At 32.2% G+C, this 24,446-nt stretch overlaps 2 protein-coding genes across 4 annotated transcripts in view; one reads left to right on the top strand and one right to left on the bottom strand.

Annotated features, from left to right (window-relative positions):
• The window catches only part of LOC143076147 (density-regulated protein homolog), a 45,719-nt gene extending 36,221 nt beyond the window's left edge, over window positions 1-9,498 (bottom strand). The window contains exons 1-3 of the mRNA XM_076251820.1: window positions 9,409-9,498; window positions 2,633-2,771; window positions 1,880-1,899 (exon numbers count right to left, since the gene is read on the bottom strand). Coding sequence (XP_076107935.1) covers window positions 1,880-1,899; window positions 2,633-2,735 — 123 coding nt within the window. The 5' untranslated portion in view covers window positions 2,736-2,771; window positions 9,409-9,498. The remainder of the gene's footprint in view (window positions 1-1,879; window positions 1,900-2,632; window positions 2,772-9,408) is intronic.
• The window catches only part of LOC143076146 (uncharacterized), a 53,173-nt gene continuing 38,213 nt past the window's right edge, over window positions 9,487-24,446 (top strand). Inside the window, exons 1-5 of one of the 3 annotated variants that reach the window (XM_076251818.1) lie at window positions 9,487-9,598; window positions 14,015-14,085; window positions 15,780-15,835; window positions 20,515-21,270; window positions 23,382-23,574. In XM_076251818.1, coding sequence (XP_076107933.1) covers window positions 14,037-14,085; window positions 15,780-15,835; window positions 20,515-21,270; window positions 23,382-23,574 — 1,054 coding nt within the window. In that variant the 5' untranslated portion in view covers window positions 9,487-9,598; window positions 14,015-14,036. Of the gene's footprint in view, window positions 9,637-9,709; window positions 9,910-14,014; window positions 14,086-15,779; window positions 15,836-20,514; window positions 21,271-23,381; window positions 23,575-24,446 lie in introns of those variants that run through there. The other 2 variants (XM_076251817.1, XM_076251819.1) reach the window with 2 other exon arrangements.

The raw sequence follows: 24,446 nt of genomic DNA, 5'->3' as shown, positions 1-24,446 counted from the left end.
ACCTTAATGTAGACCAATTTGAAAACTGGACCAAACAAGAATGTGTCCAAAGTACACGGATGCCCCACTCCCACTATCATTTTCCATGTTCAATGGACCGTGAAATTGGATAAAAAATATAATTAGGCATTAAAATTAGAAAGATAATATCATAGGGAACATTTGTACTAAGTTTCAAGTTGATTGGACTTCAACTTCATCAAAAACTACCTTGACCAAAAACTTTAACCTGAAACATGCACTTTCATTTTCTATGTTCAGTGGACCGTGAAATTGGGGTCAAAAGTTTAATTTGGCTTTAAAATTAGAAAGATCATATCATAAGGAACATGTGTACTAAGTTTCAAGTTGATTGGACTTCAACTTCATCAAAAACTACCTTGACCAAAAACTTTAACCTGAAGCGGGACAGACGGACGAACGAACAGACGAACGAACGAACGAACAGACGGACGGACGAACGAACGAACGAACGGACGCACAGACCAGAAAACATAATGCCCCTCTACTATCGTAGGTGGGGCATAAAAACTTCAATAATCAAGAATCTAAGTACATTTTTAGATTCAACATATCAAAGAACCCAACCGATTCATTTTTTGTCAAAATCAAACTAAGTTTAATTTTGGACCCTTTGGACCTTAATGTAGACCAATTTGAAAACGGCACCAAAAGTTGAGAATCTACATATACAGTTAGATTCGGCATATCAAAGAACCCCAATTATTCAATTTTGATGAAATCAAACAAAGTTTAATTTTGGACCCTTTGGGCCCCTTTTTCCTAAACTGTTGGGACCAAAACTCCCAAAATCAATACCAACCTTCCTTTTATGGTCATAAGCCTTGTGTTTAAATTTCATAGATTTGTATTTACTTATACTAACGTTATGGTGCAAAAACCAAGAAAAATGCTTATTTGGGTCCCTTTTTGGCCCCTAATTCCTAAAATGTTGGGTCCTAAACTCCCAAAATCAATACCAACCTTCCTTTTGTGGTCATAAACATTGTGTTCAAATTTCATAGATTTCTATTTACTTAAACTAAAGTTATTGTGCAAAAACCAAGAAAAATGCTTATTTGGGCCCTTTATTGGCCCCTTATTCCTAAACTATTGAAACCAAAACTCCCAAAATCAATCCCAATCTTTCTTTTGTGGTCATAAACCTTGTGTCAAAATTTCATAGATTTCTATTAACTTAAACTAAAGTTATGGTGCGAAAACCAAGAAAATGCTTATTTGGGCCCTTTTTGGCCCCTAATTCCTAAAATGTTGGGACCAAAACTCCCAAAATCAATACCAACCTTCCTTTTATGGTCATAAACCTTGTGTTAAAATTTCATAGATTTCTATTCACTTTTACTAAAGTTAGAGTGCGAAAACAAAGTATTCGGACGACGACGACGACGACAACGCCGACGTGATAGCAATATATTATATACGACGAAAATTTTTTCAAAATTTGCGGTCGTATAAAAAATATTTCTGAAGAATTTCCCTAATTTAAATAATAAGATACTGGGATTTAAAATCCATATATTTCTCATTATTTACCAACCATAACTCATGTAGATCAGTTTTATACTATGTCAATAGCCTGTCATCTGTTGCAATATGCATTCAGTTCAAATTTAAAAACATTTGCCTTAATTATGATTAAACTAAGTACTAAATAGGACCACATTACTTATTGCAAATGTTTCATTGCTAACATGTCTTTAAATATGTATCTAAATGTATGTAGGACCAAGGATTTGTATACAAATCCTTGGTAGGACTGACCCTTTATAATGAAAAGGATGTTGACAACCAGAAATAAGCAAGTTTACCATTTCTACTGAAATTTTGAAATCTTTAACCCTCAAATTAACATACTCACTTCTAATGGCATAGTGCATTCTGAAAAAAAAAGAAACAATAGAGTTGTGACTGTGCCAAGTTAGCTTTTTTCAGATATGATACAAAATAAGTTAAAATTGTTAAAAAGACAACCTGTATGAGCCAAAAGCTGAAAACTCAATTACGGATGTGTATGGCTTTGTTTGTATATTGCTGATCATTTTAAGGGTGACAGTTTCTGTCTAACTACCATGTCTACAAATGTATATAGATGTTTTACAATGTTTTAGGCTGTGGCAGTTGCATATATATGATATATTCTATAATTTTGTTGGTGAGATGTTAAGGTCTTAAGGATACAGGTCTGGTTCATCAAAGAATAAGCCAACAACAGAATCATTCTCTGATTGACTAGTTATTCCTAAAATGTTAAATGAAAACAAAACAAATAATCCTACTATCTATGAGAGCCTAATGTCAAAGGTCTCTGATATGATTTGGATAGACAGACAGATGAGATGGATGGAGACCACGAGATGGAACAATAACAAAAAGTAGGTGTTCATGGTGTTTGACAGATTTGAAAAGAGATCATACATTACAAAAAATCACTGTCCACTGTCCAGCAGGTCAATCTGGTAAAGCTGCTGACCAAATATAAAGTCATTTTTTTCCATAGTACCTGAGAAAAGTGAGATAGAATTATTTGTTGGAAGAACAGACCAAGTGAATGCAGCTATACACCAATCCTAGAGCAATGTAGAGTGAAGTAAAATATTTACATATAACATACCTCCACAATAGGAAATCTGTATTGGATATGTTACACCAGGCTGTGGACAAGCCAATGGCAGAAATTTGCTATTTCCACAAGTTTCTGTATCTGCTGCTGCCATTTCTTTCAACAACTAGATTCTTTAATGCGTGGAGCCCTAAAATATATATAGTATATACAACACTTACACATACAACATTTTTGTACAATAAAAATAAATATGAAATGAAACAAGCATTATGCGAGTATTGCATGGCAATACATAGTCCCTTACCGGTTAAAATTCATTGTAATGGAATGAAATTCTAACTTGATCTATAATATATAACTTGTCATGGTGTATTTTATTATTTAAACTTCGTAAAAATATCAAGTCTTCAAGCAGGACGAAAAATACCATGATGAAACTGATTCCATGAATTATTTCTTAAATGAAGAACATACATGTATCCTTTAACAAAAATAGATTAATATATACACAAAAGAGTTCACTTTATCCAAAAAAATTTAAATATATATAGCATTCAGAAAATTAGTTTATACAGAATAATAGACAATTTACCATGCCGGCCAAAGAAAAGGGAAATAATCCAAAATTTCATTTATCATTAAAACAATGTCTTTAAAAAAATGAGTTATTTCCCCTTTGAACAGAAAACTAGTAATTAATAAGTATTTCATCAGAAATTTAATTCTAGGGAAAGGGCTGTAACTGGAATTCTAGACAGTTCGGCACCCAGCGAAAGACAATTCAGCACCCAGACAAATCAGCACTAACACAGACAAATCGGCACCTTATGAATTATTTATCTTTGATCTAAATTTTTTTACGGATGGGTCATTAAATTTTTCTGTGAAAAAGAAAAAGTAAAAAAAAATTTTTTAAATGATTAATGCATGTACCCTAAAATATACAATACACATGATACAGTTTAACACTAATGCAGTCAATTAAAATTATATAAAATCTACAAGAAATCCTAAAAAGCAGTTCGAAATAAGTGAGTCTTGAGTTGCAACCATTCCAAGTTGGAGATGTTGTTAACTTTGGGAACAAGTCTTTAATAGTGAGTGTCAACTTGACACTAATCTCTCTGTATTTAGATCACTCTGGTAATTTTATGTAGCTAATGTATAAAACTCATTAGTACATTTGTATTTATGATGTGGCACTGCAGAGAAAATAAATAATTAAATAAATAAAAAGATAAATCAATAAATAATGTATTTATGATGTGGCACTGCAGAGAAAAATAAATAATTAAATAAATAAAAAGATAAATCAATAAATAATTAACCCTTAGAAAACCTTAACTATCTATTTTGTGAACCTTCCAGTATCTTTAATAAAGACCCCTAACAAATGTTGAATATCTTCTATGTGATGTTTGTAATTTTCATTTTCTGTTGTTGCTAATAATACTTCTGATTTAGGTGTTAGTTTTGATGTTATGAAGTAGAGTGCAGAGCGGAGTTTCTCCATAGCCTCCTCATAATTTTCACAATACAGTAGATAATTTAAATTACAACATCCTGTTTTTAAACAGTCAGGGGACTTATTGAAACAAGTGATTTTTAAATCACTTATTTGAGTAGCAAATTTGAAGTTATGTCACAAATTGTGATTTTGTAGTTTTATCAAAATTTAAAAAATATCTTTTCATTAGTAAAATTGAAAAGAAAATAACTTTTTGCTTCTTTTAAGTAGCAAGGTTTATGCCTTTGGTGCTATCATTTAGATGCAAATTCTGTTTTAGTTGAAAAATTGCTATAATAATGGCTTTATATAATGAACTGATACTTTCTTAAACAGATTTTTCCCAGATGTGGGAATATTTTTCATGTAAAGTTCAAGGTTGCATCTTTCAGATTATGTCATAAAATTCTACTGTTCGCGATAAAAATTTCACTGTTCGTGGGTGTTGAAATTAGTGTGGTTTTTAAAATAATGATACTTAAAGAAGTGATTTTTTTAGAAGGAAATTGATGCGATTTTTATGTCATTATCCTAGATTCAGTACAAGGTCATCACCTGAAATGACCTGGTCATCCCATCAACACAGATGTTGGTTCTGATAATTTTAGAAACATAATTCGTCCCTGGATCATTGGTATTCTATATTTGAAGCTACAATAAAATTAAATCACTTCTTCAAGTGATTAATTTGTACTACTTAAATAGGTGATTATTAAAGAAAGACAACTCTTACTTCCAACCTTTATGGAAATAATGTTACTTGAATCAGTGATTTAGAAAATCACTCATTTAAGTAAGTCCCCTGACTGTTAAACTAGTTAATATCCGATACATTTCAGTTGAAGGTTTGTCTTTTGGAAGTGTATTTTTTACATTTTGTTGAAAGGAATAATATCTTCTTCCTTTATCACTGTCATGACTGTTGTCCCATCGGTTTTGCCATTTTAACATTACACTGTCTTTTGCTCCTTTTTGTATATCTTGTTTTGAGAATATTGGAATGCTTTCTATTTTTCTGCCTCCTGTGCTGCTTTTTTAGCTAGTTTGTCTGCTAGTTCATTACCTTGTATTTCAGCGTGTCCAGGGGTCCATTCAATGGAAAGAATGATTCCTTCAGATTTTAGTGCCAAAATACTGATTTTAATATCATGAATAGTTTTGCCTAAATTATCCGATTTCCAATTTAAAATGATTTAAAGTGAGAATTCCAATTGCTGATTGGATATCTGAGAAAATTTTGATGGATTCTGTGTTTTTTCTGTTGTTTGGAATTATAAGAAAATCTATTACCAGCTTGATAGCAACTAATTCCCCATATAAAATAGATCCTCTATCATAAACTGGCTGTGTTAACTCCAAATGTTCTGTACTGTTTGGTATTAGAATATCTGCCCTAGCCCCGCATGGACCCGGGTTTCCTCTGCAGGAGCCATTGATCAGTGAAAGCTATTGTTGTATTTTTTTTTAGTTGATGTATTTTTTCCAAAATAATAGTCTTTCCCTGAAAAGCTTGTTTCTCTGATCTAGACTTTGAACTTCCGACAATGTCCGAGATTTTTCCAATACTCTGGTGGTGATTTTGGAGGCTGCTAACCCTCGGAATTTAAATTCAGACTCTATACCATCAGAATCAATCTCTGTTGACCTCTTCATGTCTTCAGACTGTAATACCATTCTTCCAATTGGTGAATAAATTTATATTTTTCCAATCTTCAAAAATTTGTTTAATAGGGATAGGGATAGATTTTATTTTTGCAATTTGTCTTATACCGGTTTCTTCTCTTTTGAGGTCCAGTGGAAGAATTCCTGCTACTACTTCTAAGGTTTCTTTACTAGCTGTTGTTGGTTGGTTTAGACATAAAGCTAGTCATTTTCTTTGAAAGGCATTTAATTTATTTATATGCGTGTTGTTGTTGATTTGCCATACACTGCTAGCATATAATATTGTCAAATGATTGTAGACAGCACATACATTTTTGTACTTTGATATATTTGTATTAAAATTTTTGTAGATACCTTTGCTATTCCCATGATATATCACATGTTATAGTTTAGCATATTAAAAATATTGGATAAACAGCAAAAGCAAGGATTTGTATAGTAAGATCTTAATACTATAGTCTTTACAAATCCTTGGCAAAACATACCACTTATTGCCAATACTGGCTTAGTCTAAATCGGGGTGGGGGGGGGGGGGGTATTAACGAATCCGGGTCAGTTCGCGCCCATTCACGTTCGCACCCACTCATGTTCGCCCCCTTTCACTTGCGCACTCTACATGTTCGCACCCAAAGTCCGTTTGCACCCTACATGTTCGCGCCCAATTTTAACTTTGTAATTAAGTAGTATTCTTATAAGTATTATTGTTTTCATTGTCTCAAAATAAAGTGATACAGCATTTTTTTATGTTGAATAAATCTTAATTAATCATGTTTTGGATAGTGTAATTTGTTATAAAAAATAATATTCCTTTCTAAATAAAGTGGGATTCTGTCAACGTTTTCTTTTGTGTTGAATCAGAGACATATAAATACAGAGATTGGCAACTTATCGTTATGGCTATAACCAGCGGTCAACTTCACGCGTGTGCACGAGATTTCTCGAGAGTAGAAAATTCGCCAAACAGTCCGCCATATTGATTATTTACAAACAGCTTTAACGTACAGAAAACAACCAAATTATAATAAAATACAATCTATATCAACACAATTCAGTTAAGAATAACTTAAATTTATGTAGAGGCGTAGTTTATTTGTAATTTTAAGCTTTCTTTAGTAATAGCTAATAAAATTATAGGCGAATTTATATCCCGATTCAAGAAGCCCAAATTTTAGATTCAGTACTCGATAAGGCTCCCGACTTTTGGAACAAAAATAAATAAAACGAAGCAATATTTCGAGGTTGTGCTTGTTTAAACAATGACATATAAGGTTTATAAAACTGTTTCTTGTATTATAGTTGGACTAGGATAATCCTGAATAAAATGATCGTTGGATAACAAAACTACTTAAAAATTGAATGGTCTCAAAATGGCTTCAGAGTCATAATGTTCTTTTACTTGAAAATTAAAGCAATGATAATTAAATTACTAAACACATGCTAATGTTCTTGTCCATTGATTCAGGTTTTAATGTTGCTAATTAAAAATCTTGATCATGGTAATAAAACTGTTTATAATTTGACACCTATTAATAAGTAAACATCCTGTAAAGTACATGAAGTAAAGATCAAACATGTTAGGTTATCAGTAGCTGTATGATTCTTCCTCTTAATAAGTTAGTAACTCATGTAATTAAACCACTTGGACATGCAGAAATGTCACCTGTTGTTAACAAATTGATGAAGTCTTTCTAGATTAATTATTAACATCATAAACAAGGTAGTGTGAACCCCTCAGTGGTGTTAAAACTTGAAACTTTTTATCACAGTGTAAAGTAGCCCAACATATCTTGTCAAGTTGTTCATATATGCACCACGAAGCCATTTAATTAAGTACCAATCCACTTTGACATTTTGTTTTCATAATAATTATTCAATCTTGGCGGAATTGATGATTCTTAAAGTTTTTCTTAGGGAAGTATTACAAAATTAACATAGCATGCATGGACAGGACCTTAAATACTTTTAAAGGACATGTACTTTTGCATATTTTTTTTTTTTTTTAACAAATGCGTCCTTGTTAAAAGGATGGAGAAAAAAATAACATTTTCATCTAAATTACCTTTCAATTGTTTTCCATGTTGTCTTGATGTGTGTCCACGGAACCCAGAGATAGATTTCAGAATCTTGTCACAGTCAAGACATTTGTAACCATCAGTAGCAGTAACATCTGCACTTAAACTCTTGTCAATTTCCTTGACCTTTTTTTTTTGTGGGGGGGGGGGGGGTGCACACCTGTCGCTAGAACAAAGTCGTCGTCACTATCTACAATTGGGTCAGTGTCTGTGTATTCCCCGAACAATATATCTAAATCTAAATTGTCGTCCCATGATAAAAAATCTGTCTTGGACATCGTGAATATCACAACAGCCACCAAGCATCAATTTTAATATAGATATAAATATTGAGATGAAAGTTAATTATAAAGTTTTATAATTTTTTTAAATTTTTTTTTCTCGACATTACACAGTTATTTCCTGCAAAGATAATAATTTCCCACATACTCCTAATCATGGGACCCCCTAATTAACAGACCGATTGATGCTAGTAAACAGCGTCATTATTATTCACCTGCGAATTTGTTTACAATACAAGATTTTAATTCTGAAAGTCTTTGTCCTGGTCCTTAATACAAAGAAAAACAACAGGGTGTTCCGAGTGATTATTATCGATTGTCTAGACTACCGCTAATCTCGTTATCATATGATTAGAGGATGCTGGGTACGAGTTTACACGCGTGAAGTCAGCGAGATTTACAAGTCGCTAATCTCTTTAGTATACATGTCTCTGGTTGAATAAGTCTTTATCATGTTTTGGTTAGTGTATTACTATAACTTTGTTTCATTGACTTGTTTCAAAATGAAGTGAGATTCTGACTACGTTTTTTTTTTTAAGTCTTGAATAAATTTTATCATTTTTTGGTTATAATAGTGTATTGCTATATTTTATTGTTTCATTGTTTCAGATCAAAGGGACCAAGCTGTTAAAAACAATTATTTTTTGTGTTTTTTCATTTAGGGAGCTACCATTTGATTTTTATGGGGGGTCTAGGATGAAAAATTTTGTCCTGCATTTTTTTTTAGCTGTAATCTCTGTCCTGCCTTTTTATTTTTCACTCTGTTCGGTCCTGCCTTTTTTTTATAGTTTATCCTGACTTTTTTTTACCTAAATTGTCGTCCTGACTTTTTTTTTTTTTGCAAGTGTCTCATCCTGCCTTTTTTTTTACTCAAAACTCCTGTCCTGCCTATTTTTTTCAAATTTCTTCCTAGCCCCCCCATAAAAATCAAATGGTAGCTCCCTTATAATCTTCAATCTTCAAGCTATAAATACATTCAGTATTTACACGAAAGCAATTAAAAACAACAATGATGATTTTCCAATTATTCAACTGGAATTTGAATTAAAATTGGGCGCGAACGTGTAGAGTGCGAACGGACCTTGGGTGCGAACGTGCGAGGTGCGAACGTGTAGGGTGCGAAAGTATCCATATTGGGCGCGAACGGACCTGATACCGGTATTAACACGGGATAAATTCAAAATTGAAATGGTAAATTAAATATCCCTATATAAATATATATTCAAAGGACTGGAAGTTTGTGTAACAGGCAAAATGTGTTTATCATGCATAATCATCATAATTTTACTAAAACCAATTTACCCTGTTACCGGAAGTATTAATATTGTACTTATAAAGGACAGATTTTATCTTGAGTTCTAATATCATCGCAAAATCTGGTCTCTATTCTCCCCCGGAAATGGAAAGAAAAACAACAACTGTAAACAAGTTCAAACCAATATTATTTATGTGACAAGAATAACGTACAAAGACTACTGTAGGCGTTATTCTTGTACGTCAACGTACAAAAATAATTATTGAACTATTTATGTTAGTCTTTTTTCTAAAATTTTCTGATATTCTGTATATAAAAAACTTTTAAGGTTACCAGACGAGGTGCACCAAAGACTACTGTAGCCGTTATTATTTAAGGATTGTATATATTCTAATCTAGTCTGCTCCATGTTTTTAAACAGCAATAAATAAAAATAAGGGATTTTTTTTTTATACCGTGTGACACGGGTGCTCCGTTGCGGAGGAATTTACTTAGAGAAGAAGAAGGCAAATGTTATCTCTGAGTGTTAACCCCCAGTTTGGAAAATTGTAAGGCCTAGCTAAACATCCACTAGATTTATAAAAGTTATATTAATTTTGCATATCAAGATAATATCCTATTTGGATTGTGATTGGCTTTTTTTTTTCGTTCCTGCAGGAGGTGTTAAAATCTGTCTCCGGGTACTTGTTACTTGACAATGCTTTAGAGAGTACATTTTTTGTATACATGTACATCAACTTTCTGCAAAAATAAGTTTGTTGCTTCATCAAAACGCCATGAAAGTTGCCTTTGGTAAATGTTTTATCTATTTATTGCATTAAAAATGTAATATCGTTTATAAATTTTCTTCGTCCGCCGTTGAAATATTTGTACGACAACAGATCTGAGGAGGTATTCGTTAATAATTGACCAGCTATGACTGAAATCCTTATCTTTATGATAATTATTATGGACACATGAATAGCACAGATGACATAAGAACATTGATGACATAAGGAAACATTATACTCACATGTATAAAGTGGGATACCAGTATTGTTTCCATGAACCTACCATGATAACAATATTGATTCAGAAGTACATCACGTCATGAAATGTGAGCCCAGTATTGTTCTCCATGAACCTCCAATTATAATGATACTGAACAGTGGCAGATCCAGAACTTTTCCTAAGGGGGGGCCCCGCTCCAGTCATGCTTCAATGATTCCCTATATAATCAACCAAATTTTTCCCACGAAAGGGGGGGCCCGGCCCCCCCTGGATCCGCCTATGCTGAAACAAAAATATATCACATTACATAGCATGTATAGTGCAAGTCGAGAATGTTCTCCATGAACCTACATTGTACCATGATAACAATAATGATTCAGAAGACAGAAGTACATCACATCATATAGTGCAAGTCAAGTACCGGTATTGTTCTCCATAAATCTCCCATGATTCTGATTGAGAAGTACATTTCTTTATCATGTTTGTGTAGTCTCAGTTCAGTATTGTTTTCCATGAACATGATGAACATCCCATGAAAGTGATATTGATTCAGAAGTACATCTTGTACATCATGTCATTTATAGTTAGGCCAAAATAAAAAGATTGTATGTTTGCCCAAACGCGACCGACCCAAAATAAACCCGCCGACTCAAATTCTTTTTTTTTACGTTTTTTTGAAGATTTTTTTTTTCGGATTTTTTTTGGGTCCGCTCCGTCATCGTACAAAACTTAATGTTTGTCGTCTTTGCGTTTGAAAGTAACTGTGAATAAGATTAAATAAAAGAAAGCGTATAAAAGACGCAGTTAATCGATATTCGATGTTCTCTGTTTTTATCTTCTGATTTAACGAACGTAAAAAAGTAAAACATGTGAAGTGGCAGTTTTTTTTTACGCTGTAGTACCATACCCTTACCTATATGCTCAATGTTAATTTCATCGTGTTATCGAATATTTGATAAGAATATTCAGGTAGATTTGTTTAAAACCATGTGCAATCGAATATTTCCAATGTTATTCTGACAGGAAATGGATCCGGAAGTTGCGAATTTACAATCTTGCAAGAAGATTTTGTTTTTACTGAATAAAAAGGAATTTTTCTTGATAAATTGTTGTCTTTAATTATAATCTTTTTTTATCATATAAATTAGATGCCCTTTTATTCAAAAAGTTCAAATTTACAAGTCTCATTAGACAAGATCAGTACGTTGCTGTTTGGGAGAATTTGATAAAACTATAATTGTTCACAGAATCAGAAATATAATCTTAACTGAATGTAACTCCCTCTGAATAATTTATTGCAATATAAATCCCTTTTGACAAGAGAAATCTTACTTTTGTCAGAAATATTTTTTTCCCATGTGCAAAAGTAAAAACATGTTATGGACGCCATATTGGATTTTTATACAAATTTGTGAGGAAGCCTCTAGAACCATGACCTAAAAATAAATAGTCTTCAGAAAACGTTAACTTTATGCAATTAAATTTTATCAATAATGATTATTTTCAAAAATTTAAACTTGATTATTTAAAGAAATATAAAAATTATAACAAATACGTTTTTAGTTTGGAGATTCTACAAAACATGCTTAGATCTAGTATTTATAGTCAAATTAGTTTACCTGTGTGATATAAATGTAAATACAAATTTGTTTTCAAAACATAAAAAGACACAAACTAAGGATGGTAGATAATAATTCAAATAAATATTTTAGGACATTTAATCTATTTTAATAGAAATAGGATTTAAAAACTGCAAACAAATTGAATCATTACATAATCAGCTGATATTTTTTTTACACAAACATCGTGTTGATGGAACTGTTGAAAATCACTTCATAAATCCACCAGCCCTTTCACACCAGCAATTGTCAGTGTTATAAACATCTCAGGATACAAATCATATAGTAGACTAATTTATTTATAGAGGTTTTAAATTCATGGCTTTTGGTTTTCTCTACAAAGGTTTGACGGAAAAAAAGATATACTGTTTTAAGATCTTTTAATATTTTCATGCGAATTCTGATAAAAAAAAAAAAAAGAATTTGCCTACCTACCTACCCACACCCAGTCATCATGGGTCGGGTTTGGGCAAACTGAAATATTTTTAATTGTAGCCTTAGTTTTGTATTTTTATGACCCCGCCTAATAGAGGGGCATTATGTTTTATCCTTGTGAGTCTGTACATGCTGTACGTATGTCCTGTACGTCCCAAAGTTAGTTTCCGTTCTCTAACTTTAGCTTGTCTCAACCAAATGATATGACTTATACACAATGCTTATTACCACAAAACACTGATTAAGTTTAAATTTAGCTGGCATCACTTAAACCATTCTAGTATTATCATGATTATGCCCCTTTATTGGTGAATTTTTCGTTTCACTTCTTCAACTTTAGTTTTCCTAAATCACATGTTATGAAACTTATACACATTGCTTATCACCACAAAATACAGAAAATGCTTGAATTTTAATGGTGTGACTTTAACTGTTCTTGAATCATGCCCTTTTTAAATGGAAAAATTATTGAACTTTAGATTGCCTCAACAAAAACTTATACACTATGCTTATTACCACAAAACTCAGATCAAGTACAAATTTGGTTAGCGTCACTTTTATTGTTCTAGAGTTGTGTCTTTTTATATGATATGAAAACAGGGGGGCATTATCTCATTCCCCATATATAATACTAAAATAACGAGGTCCAATTTGTCAGCCGTCATGGGGTAAAAACAACAAATCAAAGAATTCTACTTTATTTATAAAAATTTTGATGAGTCCAGGACTGATGGACCTGCCTTAGCGAGAACCCTGGTTGACACTACTAAATTCAATTATTGTCAAATTGTTCCCTATTGTAGTATTTTAGTCAGTAAGACTTTCTACAATAACAATACGAATACTTAAAATTTGGACTTAAAATAAGGCGTATAGGTACAGTTTTCAATTTGTACGTGGGCATGATGTAAAACAGCGAATAAAAGAATTCAACTTTATTTATAACTAATATAGAACAATGCTGTTGATTAAAAAATACTCCATTCCAGGACTTTTTGTTTTCCAAATAATTAATATTATCAATAATTGATAAGTTTCAGGTCGACGGGTTCAAACAGAAAGATTTTGAAAGCAGAGAAAACTGTGTATCTTATAATCAGCATGACTTTATCAGATGACAATACCAATACTAAGGCAGCAACCATTTGATTTTCTGGGGGGGCTATGGTTTTTTTTTCTGGACAAATTTTTTATTTCACCGGTGGCGAAAAACAATCTATTTTTTTCGCGACAAGTCGAAAACAATTTTTTTCTTTCAATTTAAGCATTACATATAGTGGCAGCTGAGGGTGAAACAAACAATTTTTTATTCTCAGGATCAAAAACAAATTATTTTTTTCTCCAAAAACTGGAAACAAACTTTTTTTTCCAAAAAAAACCATAGCCCCCCCCCCCAGAAAATCAAATGGTTGCTGCCTAAAATAAGGCTTACGCATGGTTATATATTTTAATTCAGTCACGGACCCGCGATATCAAGGGTGTGTTCTAGTTTATTTTAAAATGAACCTATAATGATAATGAAACTTATATGTAATATATCTTTTGACTTAATTGAACAATGACAGTACTAGTGGGATCAGAGAGTGACTGTATTAATTTATAATTTTAGGTCCTAAATTTTTGTGAGACTTATGAGTGACCAACAAGAAATACTATGGACTGCTTTAATGGATGAATCAGGTATGTTCACTGTTTTTTTTTTCCAAAACATTTATTGTGTTGGTACATCAAAGTGTTTATGAATATACTTTTATCACCTCACTTTAATTTTCCCTCTCCAACATGCCCAAGGTGCCATCTTTCAAATGCTATATTAAATATTTGTAACAAACATAGGTTACTACATACTTCTGTAGGTTAAACACCTCTATTTTTCTTGTAATCTCCATTATCTACATTTGAACTATGTCTATTTATATGAATTAAAGGAGATGCAGGATGTACATATATATTGATTGATTGATTAATTGGTGGTGTTTTAACTCCACTTTTAATTGCAACTTTTGGACTATTTCATGGCAGTCAGTTTTTATTGGTGGAGGAAGCTGCCAGGAGTCCCAAGAGAATACCACCCACGCTTCGATTAGGAAACTGACAATCCTAGTCAATTAAGATTGGAGTCGAGTGCACTCCTATGAGTAGGATATGAACTCACAACCTCAGTGTTGATTGGCTATTGATAATTACAGCACAATAACTACTTAGACCACTTGGCCACTGAGCATGCTGAGGCCCCTGGATGTATATATAAACATAGTATCTAGAGGAAAGCGTTAGGTGTTCAACAATGAATTTACACTAGTCTAAGTTTAAATAAGTATTGAATGACATTCCAACTGGCTTATGAACATTTGGCAGGGTTAACAATTTTTTCAACCCTCAGCCTTTTAATTTACCAATACTGCCATCATGTTACAAAAATGTATCTACAAGATGAAAGTAAAATCCAATAAGGTTCAAATCAGGAATATCATATACATGTACAGTATAACAAAAACACAAATACAAAGTTGAATACTAGTAAAATAATCTAGAAGAAATTCAGATTCAAAGAATGCTTGCAGCATCTGAAGGAAAGCTAAATATAAGAAGAACTACTGATATAAATAAAAACGACATACAACTTAAGCCAGTTAAGGTCTTATGGCCAAATTCATGTTTAATTTCTTGGGACAAACATTTTTTCTTGCAAATTAAAAACTATATATATTTCAGTTACATACAACATGTACAAGAAAAAAGAAATTTGTTTGGAAACACAATGTTGACGTTATAATTTTTCTGAAAACTATTTTTTTCCTCAAGAGATTGCAATCAAACTATTATAAAAAGAAATCACTTTACCCTCAAAACTCATCAAAGATATCAGGCTTATGATGTTTACGCAAGACGTGTTTTGTGTACAAGACTCATTGGTGACATCAAGTTGGATCAAATTGATGGATGTTTGTGAGCACTCAACCCTTCCCTTACCTGGGGACTGGTTTCAAACTGCTATGTGGAACATTATAAGTGCAGGCAGACAATACTGTTGTTCATGATGTTTCATAAAGAATGATGAACTACCTCATGAATTTTTACAGTACAGTAAATTCAGAAATTATTGCATGCATTAATTATTATTGCAATATATATAATATATTTGAGGATTAAACAATAATTGGAGATTAATTAATGCAGTTTCATGAAAATCTGGATACAGATATATGTATTCAATATGAGAATGAAAAGTTCTATAATTGCAATACTCACCTAGTCACATTATTTGCATTAATAAAAACCTCCCAATAATTTCTGAATTTACAGTAACTAATCATCACATGATATTTCAGTTTGGTATTAAATCTATTGCTTTTTGTGTTATTTTTTTGTAGAGATTTTTCCTGTGCCAACATCAGATGATATTCCAACACATAGTACTCCAGTTAAGGTATGATTTATAAGAAAATAGATTTCAACACAGATTATCCAGGTGAAGTAAAATCTTTGAAAACTATTCTGACACAGCTGTAATTTTTTTTTTTATTAAATTGGTACAGCTTTTACTATAAGATTGAGTGTCCACTGGGGTATGATAATTTTGCATTTATGACCAGTAAATTTTCATATTTAAACAACTTCAAGATCATTTTAGATTTTTATGCCCCACCTACGATAGTAGAGGGGCATTATGTTTTCTGGTCTGTGCATCCGTTCGTCCGTCTGTTCGTTCGTCCGTTCGTCCGTCTGTCCCGCTTCAGGTTAAAGTTTTTGGTCGAGGTAGTTTTTGATGAAGTTGAAGTCCAATCAACTTGAAACTTAGTATACATGTGCCCTATGATATGATCTTTCTAATTTAAATGCCAAATTAGAGTTTTGACCCCAATTTTACGGTTCACTGATAGAAAATGATAGTGCAAATTTTAGGTTAAAGTTTTTGGCTTCAGGTTAAAGTTTTTGGTCAAGGTAGTTTTTGATGAAGTTGAAGTCCAATCAACTTGAAACTTAGTATACATGTGCCCTATGATATGATCTTTCTAATTTAAATGCCAAATTAGAGTTTTGACCCCAATTTTACGGTTCACTGAACATAGAAAATGATAGTGCAAATTTCAGGTTAAAGTTTTTGGCTTCAGGTTAAAGTTTTTGGTCAAGGTAGTTTTTGATGAAGTTGAAGTCCAATCAACTTGAAACTTAGTATACATGTGCCCTATGATATGATCTTTCTAATTTAAATGCCAAATTAGAGTTTTGACCCCAATTTTACGGTTCACTGAACATAGAAAATGATAGTGCAAATTTCAGGTTAAAGTTTTTGGTCAAGGTAGTTTTTGATGAAGTTGAAGTCCAATCAACTTGAAACTTAGTATACATGTGCCCTATGATATGATCTTTCTAATTTAAATGCCAAATTAGAGTTTTGACCCCAATTTTACGGTTCACTGAACATAGAAAATGATAGTGCAAATTTCAGGTTAAAGTTTTTGGCTTCAGGTTAAAGTTTTTGGTCAAGGTAGTTTTTGATGAAGTTGAAGTCCAATCAACTTGAAACTTAGTATACATGTGCCCTATGATATGATCTTTCTAATTTAAATGCCAAATTAGAGTTTTGACCCCAATTTTACGGTTCACTGAACATAGAAAATGATAGTGCAAATTTCAGGTTAAAGTTTTTGGTCAAGGTAGTTTTTGATAAAGTAGAAGTCCAATCAACTTGAAACTTAGTATACATTCCCTTTGATAAGATCATTCTAATTTTAATGCCATATTAGAGAATTTATTCCAATTTCACAGTCCTTTAAACATAGAAAATGATAGTGTGAGTGGGGCATCCGTGTACTGTGGACACATTCTTGTTGAAATTTGATTTGTTACTGAACTTACAGAATGAAAATTGATGAATAGGCTGTGATGCAGTGGTAAAATATTAGGCAAAAGTTCCATATGAATCCCCAACAAATGAAAAAACAAACATATTGACACATAGGGATTGCTTTCTAACGACAGCTTCAACAAAATCAATTGTTAAGTTTTCTACTTATTAATAAAGTGAGTTGGAACAACTTGTTAATAGATCATTGATATTTGACATAAAATTGTATTGCTATCAGTACATATCAGTTTTACTACTTTTTAATACCCTATGCTCTAGGACATGGTCCTGTGACTTTTGAATTATTAAGCGATTTTCAATGATATGTTAATTAAATAAGAAATGTTGCTGTCCATCAGATTGTCTTTTTTTTTTAAATTTTATGACAATAGGCAAGACAGATGTCTTTGATAATTTTTGAATGATATGTTGCAATTGTGCTGCACTTTCTTGGTAATTCTGAAAAAATCTATAACATCACCCTGGATTGTTGTCTTAAAGTTTACAGTCATCAATAACTTTGTGTAAGCTTCATGGAATTTTATGACATTCGGACAAAAGCTTGTAAATGACTGAAACACTGTGAGTACCCAGAGCAAATTTTGAAAATGTATATTTCCATTTTTTCCTTGTTTAACTGATAAATGGATTTTAATTTTTTTTACAATTAACAAGAAGGTACAGTCTGGGTTAAAAATTTGATATACGTCAGGCCTTGAAGGCATAAAACTTTGCTCAGTGCTCTGAGCACAAAATTCATGCTCGAAACATGAAATCCAGCAATTTGATTGGTTGATTATCGAGTCAGAGTACAAAAATCGTGCTCCAAAGTTTTATGACTGTGAGGCCAGAACTTTGTCAAACCTTCATACAATTTTATGAGACTTTGGCAGAATCTGCTTTATAATGTCTAAAACAAACTTTAAAATTTTTTTATTTTTTTATTTTCAGTACATTTCTGATAGAGGGACTTGTTTTACAGTTAACATTTACATTTTTTCCTTAGGAAGAAAGATAAGAAGTTAGCAATATCCTTTAATTCTACTTTCCGCTATATAGATGTTGTTTTTTCACTAAATAATTCAAAATTTGGTGACTATGTTGAACGCATTTATCCCATCAAACTAGAGATAAAGGATACAATAGATACAGTTAAGTCTGCCTCATACATGTATCTTGACTTGCATCTAGAAATTGACAATGAGGGTAGGTTGAAAACAAAACTTTACGACAAAAGAGATGATTTCAGCTTTCCAATTGTGAACTTTCCATTTCTAAGTAGCAACATTCCAGCATGCAGCACCTGCATACAGGGTATATATCTCCCAATTGATACCATATTCCCGTGCTTGCATTTCCTATCATGATTTTACTTGATAAAGGGTTGCTGCTCACAACGAAGCTATTAAACCAAGAGTTCCAAATGGTGAAGTTGAAATCATCCCTTTGTAAATTTTATGGACACCATCACGAGTTGGTTGACAGTTATGGAATAACTGTTTCACAAATGATATCGGATATGTTCCTTACGTCGTAATTACAATCCCCTTCCCTTTCATGAATGTGACCTACCGAATTAGACTATTTACCAGATTTGTTATAACATTTATAAGAAACATGACGGGTGCCACATGTGGAGCAGGATCTGCTTACCCTTTGGGAGCACCTGAGATCACCCCTAGTTTTTGGTGGGGTTTGTTTGTGTTGCTTATTCTATAGTTTTCTATGTTGTGTCATGAGTTCTATTGTTTGTCTGTTTGTCTTTTTCATTTTTAGCCAGGCGTTGTCAGTTTATTTTCAATTTATGAGTTTGACTGTCCCTCTGGTAACTTTCGTCCCTCTTTTACAGACAGTCTGGGATTGACATGAAAATTTGAAAACCTTCATGGATTGAAATGACATTTGGACAGATGCTTATTTTTTTACCATGCAAAAATGCTCTATATTCAAAAAGAGCCATTACTTTTAATCAATCAAAAGACACTATTTAATGCCATGCACAGTTAGTTGATGGTTATGAAATAACCGTTTCACAGATGATAACAGATATGTTCCTTATATCTTAACTACAATCTGTCCCCTTTTCCTGATTGTGACCTACAAAATTTGACTTATTACCAGGTTTGTACTAACATGAACAACATGATGGGTGCCATATGTATAGCAAGATCTGCTTACCCCTCTGGATCTATAGCACCTGATATCACTCCAGTTTATGTTGTGGGTCAATAATTATGTACGCTTACTCTTAAGTTTTGTGTACTGTTGTTTGCCTGTTGGTCTTTTTTGGTTTAGCCATATATATATAGCGTTGTCAGTTCTGATATCTTTGCCTTGTTTTTATATGCATAATAATTTTTCACCCACTTGATTTAATTTTAGATAATGTTGCAGTAATTTGAAGGGTGTCAATACTATATGAATTCACTATTTCTACCTGTTTTGAAAATTATATAGTTCATAACAATGTCTCATTTTCTTATGTGTGTGTTTATTATTTTGAAAATCTTCGTTTGCAATATTTAAGAAATAATACATGGGGGCTTGAATTTATACTAATTTTACCATGGGTTGGCCGTTTGTGCTTAATACTTTACCTTGAGTGACAGCGAGGGGTAAAATAACAGCATAAAGGGCAATTCTTTTGGATCGAAGCGCTCTAGGTGAAGGCAAATATTTGCCATTCCCATAAATTAATGCAATATTAACTTGATGTAAGGAACAGAGTAAATTGAATTAGTGACATGCTTAAAGTATTTACAATAGCGTATTAAGATAGGTTTTGATGAATTTAAATAAAAATTTTACTTATATGTCTTATATTTATAAAAAAAAAATGGCTTGTAACACATTTTAGCATTGCTTGTTTACGTTTCCTTAATGTGATTATTTTCTGTTTCACAAGTATGTATTTCCAGTAAAATGGTTATATTCTTCCATCATTGTTCTATGACGTCAGTTAGCTTATTCATAAAAACGCATAGGACGTTGGAGTACGATCGGAACAGCATTAACAATACACAGGTGTGTACGTACTCAAAGCATATGAAGCATGTCATGTCTGAATTCAATTTATTTCATGGGGGCATGTGGGAATATTAATTTTGTAGCTTCCTGTGTGACCTTCTTTTATTGAAGAATTATTATTATTATCATGACTATTGATATTATACTGTTTTTACTATAAATATATATGTGTGCAATTATTTCTGAATTTACAGTAATGTGAATTGACTATTAACTTTTTGATTTTGTAGCATTCCATTCCACCATTTACGACAAAGAGTAGATCCCATTCCAAGAAAGTATTAAGTGTTCCTCCACAAGGTTTATCTCATCCATCAAGCTCATCTCATATACCTTCAACTCTTTCACTCAAACACTATAATGAGGCAAATTCTCTTAAAGATTATGAATATAAATATGGATCTTATTCACGGGACATAGATAAAACACCAAAGAACAATGATGTACCTAAAGAGGACAATAAATATGTACAAATATTCCAGGATGTATCTAAAGAGGAAAAGAAATATGTACAAATATTAAAGGATGATAATCTAATCTCATTACCTAATTATTTAGAAAATATGAGACATGAAAATCAGCATTCAGAAAACTCTAAACATCTTGGTTTACATAAATCAGATTCAAACACGGGAACCAGAAATCCTTCTGATCACAACCATAGCAGATCACTTAATCCAATCAGTTCACTATTAACTAACAACCAATCCTCTAAGGTACCTGAGGGTGTAGATGATTCTTTTCATGGTCTGTTTAATAAACATTCTAAACATTCTGCAAACCATGTAAAGGAGTTGTTTAATTCTGAACCAAAAGACAAAAAAGAGGACAATTCAAAGAGAAACAAGACGAATCATACTGGGTCATTCAGAGTTCAGACTGACAGTGTAAAGGAAGTTGTTGATAACAATGACAATGCTCCTGGAAGTCCAAGGGGTTACTTTAGACATGGTAATGGAAAGCTGACAGAACAGTTTTCTCTGAAGGTAAGTACTTCTAAAAGCATAAGCAATTTTGGGGTCTTTTTGGTGTTCATTCAGAAAATGATAATGCATTTAAAAATGGCATCTTTACATCACCAACAAAGAGATATATACAGACACTTTACGCTTTTATCGGTAATAAATTACAGTATTAAACCTTAAATTGCATGTTTTCTAATAGGCTGTGATAGCAGAATTTAAAAGGATGTCCAAAGACTTAGATTTATGAACTGAAAAAAGATCCAAAGAATCACAGACAAACTCTGCCAAAATCACAGTAGTTTTTAAGGAATTATATACATTGTGTAGTTCTTTAAAGTCTCAGTATGATAACTCTTTTTCTAGCTAATAGCAGGTTAGGCTTGGTATTATGTCACTTTTTATGGATGCTTACATGTATTCCTTGTATATTTTAAATCAAATGGTTGAATAGGACAAGCACACTTTCCATTATCTTAATTATTTTTTTAGTTAAATATGGAACTTACCTAAAATAAATCAAATCAAATATATATAGAGCAATAACTGCCCTCCTCTATGCAAAAAAAATACAAGATTTGGTTTGGAAGTTTGGCTATACCTTTGGGTATGTGCATTCATTGTAGGCTGTCACAATACATCTACTTCATGTACTAAATGATATCAGTGGCGGATCCAGGGGGAGGGTTCCGGGCGTTGGAACCCCCCCTTTTTTTTGGTCAATCAATGCATTTGAATGGTGACATATAGTTGGAACCCCCCCTTTGTCCTGGGTTGGGAACCCCCCTTTTTAAAATGGCTGGATCCGCCCCTGGATATGATATGTACAAGGATAACAGTAATATATATATACATGTAAAATGATGTATAACTGTATAAGATACACATTAAATTATTTACAAATGTTGATAAGATACATAACCAATACTAACCCTTGAATTAATACATGCACTCATGTAGTATACTTTTAGAAATAATTCACGGAAGCCATATTTTGTTAGAAATTTACACATGGCCTGGGTCATTATATTTAAATTTTATTCTGAGTGTTTGTGTCGTTTGTGGTTTTTAACTGGATTTTCGAAGGAAAAATTGGTTATTGATTTGAGGATGTACAGCCCCCGGTGACACCGGGCTCTAGCCAAACAGTGTCCATTCATTGATATGGAAATTCTTTGACAAATATTTTCCAAATTAAGATATGTTGTTTCCTGTGACCATGGTGACCAAATGAAGGTAAAGTATAATTTTCAGGATTATAGCTTTTCTCGTTGTTAAGTTATATCCTTTCCAATAGTCAAAGTGGTACTTATTATGTGATTGAGTTATTTCCATATGAACAGAAATGATAAGTTACAGATTTTTTATAGACATTGTATTAATGTTAAATCCTTATTTAAAGGGCTGGGCACTCAGTGGGCAGTCACTTACCGACCGTGCAAGGGCTGTATAGCCAGTCAAGGTCGTTAAAAACTTCCATTTGTTGTTGGGCAGTCACTCCTATAAAGAGTAACACCCTACTTAGTACTACCTATATCAGCGAAATGTATCTTAATAGTAAATCTTGCCTTGCTAATCAATTTTGTGATTTTTAAAAAGTGTCTATTTATCTATTATAGTTTTTTTTCATGTAAGGCAAAACCCCCCAAAAATGACAAAAAAATCACCATTAAATGGCAATAACTTCAAGGAGACATCAGATGATTTCCTCTACCTTGTCTTAATTTTTTTTATCCTCTTTTGTGTTTTGAGCAAAAGCTAAAAAAAATAGTGAGTCTAAACAGACTAAATGACCAGCAAAGCATGCTTAAAAAAAGGAAAAGTTAAATAAACCAAGATCTGATTTTTCAATATAAAACAAATATTTTTGTAAACAGATATGTAACAATTGTCAATTTTTGCTACATTTCTGAGTATTGGGAAATCTTTTTGCCATTTATTAAAAATGTTCAGACACTTTCAACTACCAAAATCAATATTGGATTCTTTATTGAATTAACAAATTAACAATTTCATGAATTTGTGGACTCTATAAGATATATACGTTTGTATTTAATAATAAAAAAAAAAGTGTGGCAAATGACTGAACAACATGTGTAGTATTTTTTGTTTTCATAGTCTTTTTTGAATTACAGGGAAACAGTTCAAGTATGGATACATCAACTATAAATAAGCAAAGACGTGAGATTCAGATGCTGGTTGGTGAGTTGAGAGATCGTGATCGAGAACTTAATGAGATGACACAAGCACATCAGCATCAGTTACAGGCATGGGAACAGGACAGACATAGGCTATTAGCACTTGAAGAAAAATGTCATCAATATCAAGGTATTATATTCATGAACTATTTGGATGATTTGAACATTGTTTGTTCTGTTATTTCTATATCTTTATACAAACAAAAATATGTGTACACCGATGAAAGGTCAACACCCTTGTCAATACTTTCAATGGTGATGGAAGTGTTTAACGACCTTGACTGGCTTTACAGCCCTCACATGGTTGGTAATACTTTCAAATTGAGTTGAACTGATTTATATACTCAGTTTCATAAACTGGTTACAATTCTATTAAAATTTAAAGAAGTGTTGTGGTTGTTTCCATTTCACTAGTTTAATACTATCATACATTTTCTCATATGGTTATGGTTTGTTATATATTTTTCGTGTGCAGAGATATTTGTAGTATCACACTGCATGGAGTGTGATGCAAAGGAATAGGGAAAAAAGGGCTCTTATTTGGCCTAAATATTCCTGCAAATTTAAAAGTTATCGTACATATTCTTACATTTGTCCAAACTAGACTCCAGTACAAGGTATTTAGAAAACATAAACAAATTTTATATTGAATGGGTTACCCTGGCAACAAACAATGACAAAATTTGCATATTTTGTATAATTTATAGATTTGCCTTGTTTTTCATCAAATTTTAAGTATACTTTCGATTAAAAAGTATGTGCACACCGAATAAACAACTTTATATTTGGTGAGATTATGTAAATAGTTATAATAAAGCTTTCCTTAAATAATTTTGTTGTTTCTTGGCTGCACATGATGTTTCCTCAAAGGGAATAAAGTTGGACAACTACAAAAATTCTGTATTTTCATCTTATTTATGGAAATGGTACATTTTTGTACATATTATGACGTTATTGTGACGTCATCAGATAAAAATCTTAAAGGGGCACTAGCTGTCAAAA

Source organism: Mytilus galloprovincialis, chromosome 5 (assembly GCF_965363235.1).
Source record: "Mytilus galloprovincialis chromosome 5, xbMytGall1.hap1.1, whole genome shotgun sequence".
NCBI classification, from domain to species: domain Eukaryota; kingdom Metazoa; phylum Mollusca; class Bivalvia; order Mytilida; family Mytilidae; genus Mytilus; species Mytilus galloprovincialis.
Note: the sequence above shows the minus strand (reverse complement) of the source record. Positions and strands in the feature narration are given on the sequence as shown.